This window comes from Spathaspora passalidarum, assembly GCF_000223485.1.
Source record: "Spathaspora passalidarum NRRL Y-27907 unplaced genomic scaffold SPAPAscaffold_6, whole genome shotgun sequence".
In the NCBI taxonomy this organism is placed as follows: domain Eukaryota; kingdom Fungi; phylum Ascomycota; class Pichiomycetes; order Serinales; family Debaryomycetaceae; genus Spathaspora; species Spathaspora passalidarum.
In genome coordinates this window covers 229,166-242,902 of record NW_006767430.1, presented here as the reverse complement: position 1 = coordinate 242,902, position 13,737 = coordinate 229,166, and the positions used below count along the sequence as shown (strand labels likewise).

At 38.8% G+C, this 13,737-nt stretch overlaps 4 protein-coding genes across 4 annotated transcripts; 2 read left to right on the top strand and 2 right to left on the bottom strand. All coding sequences in view use genetic code 12, as the record gives it.

Moving 5' to 3' along the window:
- Positions 1 to 2,344: 2,344 nt before the first annotated feature.
- Positions 2,345 to 2,867, bottom strand: RPL40B (Rpl40bp; the record flags this gene model as incomplete). Its single annotated transcript, XM_007376714.1, has 1 exon — positions 2,345 to 2,867. The coding sequence occupies one exon, from the start codon at positions 2,836 to 2,838 to the stop codon at positions 2,680 to 2,682; it is 159 nt and encodes a 52-aa protein (XP_007376776.1).
- A 445-nt stretch (positions 2,868 to 3,312) lies between these two features.
- MLP1 (Mlp1p) lies at positions 3,313 to 8,628 on the top strand (the record flags this gene model as incomplete). Its single annotated transcript, XM_007376713.1, has 1 exon — positions 3,313 to 8,628. One exon carries the CDS (start codon positions 3,313 to 3,315, stop codon positions 8,626 to 8,628), a length of 5,316 nt encoding a protein of 1,771 aa, XP_007376775.1.
- Positions 8,629 to 10,425: 1,797 nt separating this feature from the next.
- Positions 10,426 to 13,541, top strand: RAT1 (ssRNA exonuclease; the record flags this gene model as incomplete). Its single annotated transcript, XM_007376711.1, has 1 exon — positions 10,426 to 13,541. One exon carries the CDS (start codon positions 11,246 to 11,248, stop codon positions 12,029 to 12,031), a length of 786 nt encoding a protein of 261 aa, XP_007376773.1.
- On the bottom strand, positions 12,075 to 13,213 carry SPAPADRAFT_56720 (uncharacterized protein; the record flags this gene model as incomplete). Its single annotated transcript, XM_007376712.1, has 2 exons — positions 12,075 to 13,123; positions 13,186 to 13,213. 2 exons carry the CDS (start codon positions 13,211 to 13,213, stop codon positions 12,075 to 12,077), a joined length of 1,077 nt encoding a protein of 358 aa, XP_007376774.1.
- Positions 13,542 to 13,737: the final 196 nt, after the last annotated feature.

Below are 13,737 nucleotides of genomic sequence, written 5' to 3'. Positions count from 1 at the left end.
CCACTGACGGGGTGTGAATAGCCATATAAAAAAAACAAGCAAACAAAGATCAAATGCTTTTAAGTATTTTTGATGTATGAAATCTAATCAATGTAATCCAAATGAGGCTTATTCAGTATAATGACAGAACAAGTGAGTGTTTGGATTTGATAGATCGATATACCAAATGTCTAAATAGGATAAATGCAAAAGGTTGGTGTTTATATGAAATGCCAATGTATATAAAAAAAAGAATTAGTGCTGACAATCAATTCGGCTGAGCTCGTGAATTTGGGAGCAGTATGTAGCGTGTGGGTTGTCTGGGTCGTGTACCTGTAATGATCTATATGCTATGAGGACCCAACTAGGTGTTTAGTAGGTGGATACAAGGTACGGTATATGTGAGTATATGATATTCCTGATGGAAAGTTGCCAAAAAAGGGAGTAGCCTAGGAAAAGATGATTGATTGATTTGAGGGATGATGGGAATAGGAATGGATTGTTCACTTAGTAATTTTTTTGTTTTTTTGCTTGGGGGGGTAAAGTAAGAAGTGGGAAATGTTTCCGGTGATTGCGCTCACTTTATTTTTTTTTGTTTTTCTTTTCCTTGGTTGAAATTTCCTGGACTGAAAATACAGATGTTAAACAAGAGAAATGGATTTTTCAAAAACAAGCAGTCAGTAAAATTCAGAGATGTTGGGTGTTGATGTTGACAAGTAAACGTAAATCCGCATGCGAAGCAGGGAGATAGACGAGAGAGAGAAGGAAATCTGTCCTTTGGATTGGGCGTAATCACACGACTGGCTTTCTTTTTTTCTTTCTTTTTTGCCCTGCCTTGCCTCCCCCACCCCACCAAGCCTTGACTTTGCTAGTAAACTCAATTTACACTATAGCGAAGTGTAAAACGACAATTTGGTAATATTATCTATCAAAATTCATAAGCTGGTTGGCACATGGCAACCAAATCTCTAGTATAATTTTAATGTCAATCTATACTGCATAATCACAAAAAAATGGGCTCAGTTACGGTTAGTTTTTCGCTAAGATCAAATTGCAAATTTCATTGTTCGTAGTTTCAAGCGGGGGTATGTTGGAAATTACGTCTTGGGTAAACCAATGGAATTCAGCAAGGTAGATTGCAACATTTGCAATTCCAGTTTTCCGTGTCTGGACTTTTAGGAATCTCCTAAGATCTGGCGAAATCTCACCCACAGATCACCCCATAACGGCAAAAAAATAATCTACAACATCATCAATAGACAACACAACAATGCAACAATACAGAAATGTAACAGGTCATAGATTAGGAAATTCTTGCCTATAAGCAGATTAAGCTAATATTTCTTATTTTAGCAATCACTGGTTTATTAATTATCGTTTTGATGTTGTCCTGCCATGTGCTAAAAATAGATTCGACTATTTACTCGTGATGCATCCAGCAAACGAAAACTTGCAGCAAGTCAATCTTTTACAACGCTTGTTTTTTTGGATTGAATTTTTGATGGAACATATCTTGATTCCTAGTCAGGCAGATCCTCTTGTAATTCCTTTATGGAGATAGACATATGTCCAGGCACATTTTTCCGTTGCCGATTGATGGATCTAAACGGGGAATTGTTGCTTGTAATTCGTTAATCATACTTTCTCTAATTGATCAATAGCATCACTTCTACTAAGAATCAATAGCTACATAGAATAACTCTTGTACTAACCGTAAACTCGTTTTAAAATATGTAGCTGCAAAAAAAAAAATTATTTTCAGGTTTCTGATTTTCAATGGGAAGTGCTGTACCTATGCTACTAAAAAATTAAACTTGTAAGCGAGGACAACATTATGTAATTAGCAGGCCTACGGGAAACGATATCGAATAGCTGCAAGAACTCTTATACAATTGGCCTTGTATTCAGCTCGACAATTACTTTCTCGCTCGTCGTCTAGTTTTCTACCTAAACAGACCAACTCATATGCACTATTTCGGCCAGGCATGTGTTACATAATGCTTTGTTGAGCAGAGCTAGAACTGGCAAATTGAACACACTAGTATACATGGGATCCACGATCATATAAATAACCAAATTGCAGAGTTCTCAGGTCACAGTACCCAATATAGAAAGATAAGGAGACTTTGGGGCTTTCTTTTATTTTGCAGGAAACAACCCGGGGGTCTAAATTATATACATAACCAACTGTAACATGGCCCATATTCGATTACGATGTATAATCCAGAGAAACTACATTGTCAAAGTCTGCTATTCATGTTTGCCAATCAATCACCTCAACCTCAAAATACTTTGATCTCTTAAATATGAATTAACTCAGATCAAACCAAACATGAATATTCAACATGACAGCTTGCAAATATTAACGTAAAAAATTTTTATTAAATAACCATACAAAAATAAGCTATCGTAAAGAACTCTCCTTTACATCTTCCAACCAATTCATCTTCAAACCAGTTCAAGTGATATTATAAGAAACAAATCAAAGATTCACCAAATTCGTCATTCTTGCTTTTGTTAATCGTCCTACTTATGGAAAAATCTATATGCAATTTTGGAGGACCCACAACAACAAGAATTTAATTAAAACAAAACTGATAAAACCCACTTATGCAATTCAATCCTTCTTCTAAACATCTTGCCCTGCTTATTAAATAAACGATAAGAAAATGTAATATAAAATGAAGGGGGGCAGACGGATTACTTCAACTTCTTCTTTGGTCTTAATTGGTTGGTGTGACCACACTTTCTCTTACGACAGTTGGTGGCTCTTGGTGGTAATCTAGCGTAACATTTACGACAGATGGACTTTTCACAGTTGTACTTGGAAGCTAAAGCCTTTAAGGATGGTTCAATCATCTTTAGTTACTTTAAATTATATCAACAAAGAAAGAAAGAGAGGTTTTTTTTTTCAATATACCTTTGAATGATTGAATGGGAAAAAAATTTTGATGGTGAGTGCGCATGGCATGTCTGGTACGTACTGCATATGGATGCACCAAACAAACACCACATTATTGCCACTAGTATATTTTTGTGAGGAGTGTTACAAATAAGTGCGTGGGATAAACAAAAAAAAAGTACCTCACTGCAAAGTCTTGAGCCAGAAAAAATTCAACTTAATCACGTGTGATATCTCAACACTCGGGCACAAACCCTAAACTGCCATTTGTCGTAAACGGGCCAGTTGTCGCGACATGTTTCAGGTTTATGACACAGCCGCGATCGGCCCAAACAAGCAAAAACAAAATAACCAGCATCTTGAACAAAAGTGGTTGTAAAAGAAGTATAGAGGATTCAATCAATCACACTCGGACTCAATTCAATCAAAAAATGAGTGGGCACAATTCACCTATTGAGAAACATTCCGAAGCTCCGATTGATCAAACCCCCGATCAACCACAACAGGCGGTAGTTGAAACCACCACCAACGAACAAACCGTTTCAGTTGTGGAACCAACTGAGGAACCAGTGGCAGACCAACCAGTGGTGGATGCAGCAGCAGTAGCAGCTTCCGTTCCAGATATATCTATTGCCGAAGTTGGAGATGATCTGGTGATTCAGGAAGAGCCACATACCTCGTTTCTGCAAATCCCATCAGATAAACAGCAATTCACAACTCCATCGCGATTCTTGCCACCATTGAAAGATATTGACAAGATTGTCACCCCTAAATCATTCCATGTTGCCAAAGATGCAGCACACCCTGGTGACCTGTCAGTGGTCAATAGTTCACCTATCAAGAATCTTGTTTCGGAACATGATGTCACTAGCGGGGATATCGATGATCATTTTGATGAAGATGGTTTGCGAGCAGTTGCTAGATATTTATCAATAGATGATTCATCTATACGAGCGATCTCGGGTAATAGTGAAATCATTAGTGCTTTAATATCCAAGTCGAGCGAATTTCAAGAATTGGTATCCCAGAATGAATTCATTAAATTACAGTTGGAACAGAATATCCGTAGCAGTGCTAAACAAATTGAATCCTTGCAGGAAAAGTTCTCCAAGGCTGATAACACTGCATCATTAGTACAGGAAGAAAACCAAGCGTTAAAATCTAAAACCATACAACAAGAACACAGAATCCAAGAATTGGAAGATATCTCCTCAATCAATAATGAACACCTTGCCCGTCTTAAACAGATTGAAGAAGAGAAAAATTTGGAAATTAAGAAGGTGAGAGAAGAACGGGATACCCAAGAACTTGAGAATCAACAAACTATCAATCAATTATCAGGAACTAATATTGAACAGAGCAAGAAACTCAATGAATTGACCAAGGAGATCAATGAAACCAGAAATGATAAGTTTACACTTCAGTTGGAATTAGCCAAGTCTCAGAATGAACTTTCATACCTTCGCGATCAAAAAGAATGGTTTGATGATGAATTGAAATCAGTTCAAGGCAGATTTACCGACTTAATCAAGAAGCACGAATCGGAATATTTGGTCACTAACTCAAAAATCGCCACTTTGACGGCAAGAAATGAAACCCTTGAAACTTTGAACAGTCAAAACCAATCTACCATTAGCTCACTCAAGACTAAATTGGAACAGGAAATTACGAAAAATTCCAAGATTCAAACTGATATTGAGTTGGAAAAGTCAAGGTTCTTAAAAGAGTTGGCTTCCAAGGATGAGTTAATATCATTAACAAAGCTCCAATCCGAACAACGTCACACTCGTATTCAACAATTAGAATCATATGCTGAAGAAATCAAATCATCATTGGGTGAAACCGTTGATAAGCTTGAACAGGAATTATCAGAAAGGACCGAAAAAGTTATAGAATTACAAGAAAAGTTAAAGAGAACCGAAGAAGTATTGGATGCAGAATTACACAAGGAAACCGATTTACCTAAATTGACCGAGTCTTCTGCTATAATTGCCACCAATGGAATTTCCTTATCGAAATTATACTCGGAATATAATCATTTGAAGAAACAATTGGTTTTGGAGAGATCTCAAAAGCAAAAAATGGAACTTCAATTGGAGGCATTTGTTAATGAATTAGAATCTAAAAAGCCGGCATTGGCCAATTATCGTGATCAAGTATTGTTCTACGAAGCTTCATTAAAGGAAATGATTGGTAAAGTGGAAACCGTCAGGTCTGAAAAGACAGAAGTCGAAAAGGATGCAAAGAGATTAAGATCGAGAATCGTTGAAACTGAAAATGAAATGGTCAGCATGAAGAAATTGCTCAAAGATTTAGGCCGTCAATTATGTTACTATTTGATCCATTCCAAGATTAGAGATAACCATGAAGATCCATTGACATTGAGTGAAAAGAATGCCATTGAGAAAATTCTTGCTCAAACTGGTAATTTTGATGAGACTATGGAAACTGATTCTGATAGATTAATCTCGGATAGGTTAGTCGAGTTTAGGAATATTATAGAATTACGACAAAGAAATGAGGAATTGTTGGTTTCCATCAGACAATTGTCGAAACAGTTGGAATCTCGTGAAGAGGAAAACAATAATTTAGAAAGTGTTGCCATTGAAGAAGCCAAGGATGCTATTCTAACTTTGGAAAGTGAATTGGATAGTTTGAATGTTAAATTAGATGCCGTTACCAAGGAAAGAGATGCCCTCAAGGTGATAACCGAACAACCATCTTCATCCAATGCTGAAGCAAGATATCTTAATCAAGTTAATGAAGATTTACGCAAGAAGATTAATGAAAGTGAACGTATAATGGCTGATTTGAAAGAACAATCTTCCAAGACAGTTCGTGATTTGAGTGAAAAGTTGAGAGAAGTCACTGATAAGAAGAATGAAATTGCTTTACAGGTTACTGCATCTCGTCAATCTGCAGAATTGGCTGAATCAAGATTGGCCAATGCAAATAAATCCCTCGATGATTCCCATCAGGAATTGAAGCAAATTCGTAAGGAAATACAATTCTGGCAACAACAAGCAAACAAACAGGAATCCTTACTTGTCAACAAGACTCAAGAATTACGTGATTTGGAATCCACCATTTCTCAAAATAGAGTGCTCATTAATACACTTGAACGTGAAAAGGCATTTTCTGATACCATGCAAAAAGCATTACAGAATGAAATTGATACTTTGAAAGCCGACAAGATTAAACTTAACGAGTTTGTTCTTAATTTACAATCACTCTTGAAGGATCGCGAAGAGTCATCGAAACAATTGTCGGCCAAACTCAATGCTTCGGTTGAAAATTATCAATCATTACAACAAAAACTCTCTGAAAAGGAAGAACGTGTGCTTATTTTAACCAGTCAATCGGAATTAGCATTCAAGGCACAAAATGCCAAGTTGGAACAAGTGAACGAAATCAGTCAACAATTGTTAGAAACTAGAACCAAGTTGTCTGAGAAGGAACGCTTAGTTGATGAATTAAGAAGAAAGATTGAGAGCTTGAAAGTGCACCCTGCTCCTGCTGCTGCTGCATCTACTATTCCTGTTTCAACTCATCCTTCAACTGCATCTCAAGACTTTGAGGTCAATCAATTGAAGGAAGATTTACGTATTGCTGAACAGCAAGTGGACGAACTTTCGAATCTTGCTAAAGCTAGTGAAACTGCCTTGGTCAATGCCACTAATTCATTTGAGCAATACAAGGTTGAAGCCGATGCTAAATATCAATCGTTAGTTAAGGAAAAGGAATATGTTGAAGCTGAAGTTAAGCGTTTAACTGAATTGAGCAACACCACCAGTCAAGAATTAGAGGCAATTAAATCTACCCATGTGGAAGAAGTCAATGATTTGAAACTGAAATTGAATGAATTCAAATTCAAGGCTGACAGATATGACAATTTGGAAAGAGATTACCAAGCCAAGGTTGTTTCCATCCGCAAGGATCTTGAAACCCATATCAATGTTTATAATGATGTTCAAAATAAGTACAAGTCTGAAATGACCAAGAATACCTTGCTAGGCTCTCAAATTGAAACATTAAAGAATGAAGTGGAATCCAAGGGTAACGAAATTAAACAATTGAATGATGAGTTACAAGCGGTTAAGGAATCGTTACAACTTAAACAGGAATCATTAACTAGTGAAAAATCACAATTAGAAACTGAATTATCCATCTCCAACAACAAGATAGTTGAGTTGAAAGAACAAAATGACTTGTTATTGAATCAATTGGAATTAACCAAAGGATCAAGCACAGGTGAAGAAGAACTTGGAGGAGATTTCAGACAAGTGGTTAGTTATCTTCGTCATGAAAAGGAAACCAGTGAAGCTAAGTTGTTGGTTGCTGTTGAAGAAAACCAGGCATTGAAGGTCAACTTGGAAAAACTTCAGTACGAGCTTTCCATCGCCAATTCTGCTTTGAGCAATGCTAACCAAATCAACTTGGATGTTAATTTGAAGGAACAAGCTGAGTTGTCTTCCCAATTGGAGCAATTACATATTCTCAAAGAAAGTAATAGTACTTTGAGACAAGAAAATTCCAAGAAATCTGAAGAAATTGAAAAGTTGAACAATAAGTTGGTGTCCATGACTAACGAATTGGAACCTCTTAGAAGCAAGGTTAATGAATTATCTACCCAAATCGAGTTTGAAAAGCAGCAAGCCCTGCTACTTTCTGAAGAAAATGGCCGCTTGAAACTGACAACTGCGCAATCTGATTCTGCTACTGTCATTAGTTTGAGAGAAAGATTGAAGGAGATTACTCAACAAGCGAACGCTAAGATTACTTCTTTGAATGAAAAGATTAAAGCATACCAAACTGAAATAGCCCAATTGAAGTCTGGATTAGAAGACACTGCTGAGAAGGCGTCATCCCCGGAAGAAATTGAGAAGGTTAAGCAGGAAATTGAGAGTACTAAGCAAGAACTTGCCAGTGCCAAATCAGAGATTGAGGACTTGAATAATAAATTGAAGGCTGCTAAGCAAGATTCTAACAAGTATATCAACACTTTAACTCAAGAGAAGAACAACCTTGTTATTCAGTTAAGTACCAAGCAAGCAGAATTAAGGGAACAATTTAATCAAGAAAAGGAACAACTTCGTAAATCGTTGAAAGAAGAATTTGAAAAGCAAGCCGGTTCTAGTGTTGCTAATGAAGAAGAAGCACAAAAGAAGTACCAAGAACTTGAGCAATCTGTTAATAAGCGGAAGGAAGAATTGGAAAAGGAATACCAAGAGAAGTTATCTAGTAATGCTGATTCAACGAAGGAAATTGCTGAATTGAATGCTAAATTTGAACGGAAATTGGAGGAGGAAAAGGCCAGTGTTAAAGCACAAATTGAGAAGATGTTTGAAGTGAAGATTAAAATGTTGAACAAGAAGGTTGAGCGTTTGGAGAAGCAAACTGGTAATGCCCCACCAGCTTCATTACCGGTGGTGCCTAATGCAACTGCACCTGCGCCTGCCATAGTGTCTGCTAAGCCGGCTGTAGCTGCTAGTGAATCTGCATCTGCAACTGTAGCTAACGCTGCTGCTGCTGCTGCTGCCGCTGCTCAACAAAACCAACCAGGCTCAAGCAAATTCCTTGGCTATCCATTCACAGAGAGTACTTTGACAGTGCACAGACCGACTGTGGAGAAGCCCGAAGCTAAAAAGTTTAGTCCCACGCCAAATCCGGTTGGTCAAGATGGGAAAAAGAGAACCAATCAAGGTCAGCAACAAAATCCACCTTTTAAGAAGAGGGATCATCATTGATAGAGCTAATGTATCATGTAATGTTATATATTTATAATAAAAGCGCCTGTATTGTGATTGGAAGTAGTAGTGGTGGTGGTGGTGGTGGTAGCAGCAGTAGCCGGAGCAGCAGCAGTAAACGTAGCAGCAGCAGCAGCACCACCACCACCACCACCACCACCAGCGCCTTTGTTGATTGCCTAAAACGGCAACATGATCACGTGACTCCTCTTCGCCATTTTTTTTCTTTCTCCGATGTTTTCCAGCCAGATAAGATTCCAGTACAAACAGTCTTTCTCCTTATTCAACATTTACTACAGTCATCATGGGTGTTCCGGCATTATTTCGATGGCTTTCTAGAAAGTATCCCAAGATCATCTCTCCCGTGATAGAAGAAGACGAAGATAACAGCATTGGTGGAGCCAAGTACGAAGACGCTAACCCCAATGGTGAGATTGACAATTTATATCTTGATATGAATGGTATTGTCCACCCGTGTTCACATCCCGAGCACAAACCTGCACCAGCAACCGAGGACGAAATGTTCTTGGACATCTTCACGTATACTGATCGTGTGTTGATGATGGCCAGACCACGCAAAGTGCTTATGATTGCCGTCGATGGGGTCGCACCCAGAGCCAAGATGAATCAGCAGCGAGCAAGAAGATTTAGGTCGGCTCAAGACGCCAAGATCAAGCAAGAAGAGATGGAACGTGATATCAGAGAGAGAGAGTTGCGAGGAGAAGTAATCGACGATGCAATTAAAGGAAAGAAGCAATGGGATTCTAACGCCATTACTCCCGGTACTCCGTTCATGGATCGTCTTGCCGAAGCATTGAGATACTGGGTGGCCTACAAGTTGAGTAGTGATCCTGGTTGGGCAAATTTGCAAGTCATTATCAGTGATGCCACCGTTCCTGGTGAGGGTGAACATAAGTTGATGAGTTTTATCCGTTCTCAACGGTCTGACCCTCAGTATGACCCAAACACTAAACACTGTATTTACGGGCTAGACGCCGATTTGATCTTTTTAGGATTGGCCACTCATGAACCACACTTTAGAGTGTTGAGAGAAGATGTGTTTGCTAATCAAGAAAAGCGAATGACCGTTTCTGACCAATTATCCATGACTCAGGAACAATCGGAGTCCATCCAGGAAAAGGACAAACGAAAGCCGTTCTTGTGGTTGCACGTCAACGTGTTGAGAGAGTATCTTGCCGTTGAATTGTACAATCCCCAACTACCATTCCCGTTTGATTTGGAACGTGCCATTGATGATTGGGTGTTTATGTGTTTCTTTGTCGGTAACGATTTCTTGCCCCATTTGCCAAGTTTGGACGTCAGAGACAATGGTATTGACATCTTAGTCAACTGCTGGAAGAGATGCTTGCCGAGGTTGCGCGATTACGTCACCTGTGACGGACAATTGAATATTGACAGTGTTGAAAAATTGATGGCTAATTTGGCTTACAAGGAAGATGAAATCTTCCGTAAAAGACGTGAACAAGAAATGAGAAGAGAGGAAAACAGAAAAAGAAGAAAGATGGCCGATGATCAAGAACAGGCCCTCAAGAATGTATACTTACCCCAAGTGACCAAGGGCAAGGATAAAGCACCAATCACCGCAGATGTCAACATGCCTTTAATGACCACGAGTGGAGAATTAGTTGAAGGATACGCTCCTTTATCCAACCAAGACATTGTCCAGAATAGAGATATTATAACCAATGCCAACTTAGCCAATAGTGATGCTGCTGCTGCATTAAAGAAGTTGATTGATTCTAAAAAGACTCCCGTGAGTGCCGTGCAAGCCCGTGAGGCCGCTCAAGAAGATTCAGCCACCGCCACCACCACCTCGGAAGAAAGCTCTGACCTTGAAGAAAGAAAACGTTTGCTTGAAGATGACGATGAGGTCAGTGACGATGTCAAGTTGTGGGAGCCAGGATATCGTAAGCGTTATTACGAAGTGAAGTTCCATTTAAAGACTGATGAAGAAATTGAACAAACTAGAAGACAAGTTGTTCGTCATTACTTGGAAGGTGTTTCCTGGGTCTTGTTGTACTATTACCAAGGGTGTCCTTCATGGCAATGGTATTTTCCTTACCATTATGCCCCATTTGCTGCTGATTTCGTCAACATTCAAGATTTAGTTCCTGAAGGTACTATCAAGTTTGACTTAGGTCAACCATTCAGACCCTATGAACAATTGATGTCGGTTTTGCCTGCTGCTTCTGGACACACTTTGCCAGAAGTATTCCGAGAATTAATGTCTCATCCCGACAGTGAAATCATTGATTTCTATCCTGAAGAATTCAAGATTGATATGAATGGGAAGAAGATGAGTTGGCAAGGTATTCCATTGTTACCGTTCATTGATGAAACAAGATTGTTGACTGCTGTTCAAGCCAAGTATGTCCTGTTGACTCCTGAAGAAGTTGACAGAAACACCAATAAAGAAGCGGTGTTGTTCATCTCGACGCAAAATAAAAACTATACCAAGTTTCAAGAAGAATTGTACAAGAATGAAGCTGATAAGGTAGTGTTCAAGTTTGCCAGGAGTAGTTTAGCGGGAACAGCTATTAAAAACGACCAATTCAAGCCTAACGGTATTTTCAAGTTCCCATTGAAAGAAGGCAGTATGCCTAATATTGACAATAAGGAGTTCTTGCAAGTGACGTATGAGATGCCACCCAAGAAGTTGGGTAAGAGTATGTTGTTGAACGGATACATTCCACATCTCCCGGCATTGACGGAAGAAGACAAGAGCAACTTGATGTATGGTGGGCCAAGATATGGTGGAGGAAGATTTAATGCTCCTAGTGACAATAGAGAGTATATCAACAAGGGACCAGCAGGAACTGAGATATACAAAGCATACTCGATGAGAAGAGGTGGGTATAGATCTTATTTGCAATATTTGAAAGACGGTGTATTGCCTGATTCAGGGACACGACAAGGTGGATATCGCACCCAGAATTATGATAATAACCAAGGTTATAACAGAAACTACAACCAGGGGTACAATAATAGCCAAGGGTACCATAATCAAGGATACAGTAGTAACCAAGGGTACAATAACCAAGGGTACAATAACCAAGGGTACAATAACCAAGGGTACAATAACAACCAAGGCTATAATCAAAATTATAACCAAGGATATCAAGGACAAGGTTACAACCAAAACTACAACCAAGGTAACCACAGACAACAAGGTCATGGCTACAATCAGAATTACAACCAAGGATACAATCAAGGATATGGCCAAGGTAGACAAGATTATGGTCAAGGCAGACAAGATTATGGTCAAGGCAGACAAGATTATGGTCAAGGCAGACAGGACTATAACAAGCAGTCCAGATCAGGATACCTTCCTCCCAATTCAAACAGGGGCAACTACCGAGGCAGAAATTCTTACAGACAATAGGCAATTGTATTATATAAATTTCTTTAATGATTTCTAACGAACTCTAGTGCAATATATATAAGTTCCAGTTTTTATGTACATTATTTGATATGGCTATTTTGATTTCATGGCGATCTTGTTCCGGCAAGGCAATTATACTTCCGTCAACACAAAATCTTCGGTTTCTAATTGGTTCTGTATTTGTAGTCTTCAATGTAATTTCGTCTCCTTGTTTGAGTTTTTCATAAGTTACGTTTGGGTCTTCAGCATGAGCACCTTTGTTGTACACGTCCTTCATTACTTTCATTATATAGTCTCCATTTCCTTCTTTGTCCTCTTGGGTATTAAAGGTAACCAAGTACAAGCTCTCTTCAAAGATATTTCCCTTGGGTGAAATTTCAAACGTAGGTTCAAACCTCTGCGACGATGTGACCAACCAATATGCAAACGGGCCCGAGATTTTCCTATTGTTTATGTAGCAATCACCTTCATACTTTTGCTCTTGCTTTAGATTATTCATGGCAGCAATTTGAAATCTTTGAAGTCCAAATTTGCGCAATTCTGGAGTATCGCTATCCGCCACTAATGAAGCATGGAACCCCCATGAAACAACAACAAGAAACTTTAATTTACCTTGAATTTCATCCTTCTTTTCGTCTTGCACTAAATGGTATGAACCAGTGGGGAAATCAACTTCATATAGGTACAATGGCGCTGGTTGATTGGATGAGGTTACCAATTTAGCTACCGCCTCTATCTGCAGGGTTAAGTTTACAGATAGAGCAAGACTATTACCTGTTCCCCCTGGAATAGGGAATACTGTGATATTCTGGTTGGCTTTGGCCTCGGGGAGTCCATTTATGAATTCATTAATGGAAGTATCGCCACTGATAAAGATAATAGTCAAGTCTTCTTCTATCTTGCTCAAGCTACGGGCAAATTCAACTATAGACGCTGCTGAAGTGGTTGCGTAGTATTCATAGCCAATCTTCAACAATTGGAATAATGGTTTTATGATCTTGCTGTATAAGTTATCATCAGCACGACCTGTTCCAGATTTGATTGAGTCAACAATGTAAACCTTATTGCTTGTCAAGACGGGATTTAACTTTGCTTGGTTAATTGTAGTGGTGGTGGCGGTGGCGGCCGGGGCACCAGTGACAGTGGAATCGGACGATGTTGTGAAAGTATATACTTCTCCATCCTGTGAAAAATGGATCAATGTGGACTGATCCTCGATATATATACTAACCCCTGATTCTGACGACATGCTAAGTATAGAAAAATGTATAGATATAGTAGTGGATTGGAGCTGGTTTGCAATTTGAGGAACAAAATTACTAAGCTGATTTCCAAAAGGCTTGTTTTCGCCACAGTTGGTAGCTCCAATTTCTATGTGGCTCTGGAGATATCCATAACCTAAAGACCACCTGATTGCCCTGTCATTATGACGGGGAAGATTAGATCCGAGAGTATATAAAGGTTGGTACTAGTGTCTGGTTTATTTATATAAGTTATTTTCTGTTTAGAGATCTTAACTTCCCAGTAAATCGTAAATTTGTTTCTCAGGAGAATTGACGGGTAAATAGCAGTGTTAGACACAAGAAGGAGGAACAGATACATGCAACTAATCACCTCTAGTAGTTTGTCATGATTTGATTGTTTATATATTAATTCTTTTTGCAAAAGGTTTGGTAAAACTGGAATGGGGGGTAAATTGTGAAAAA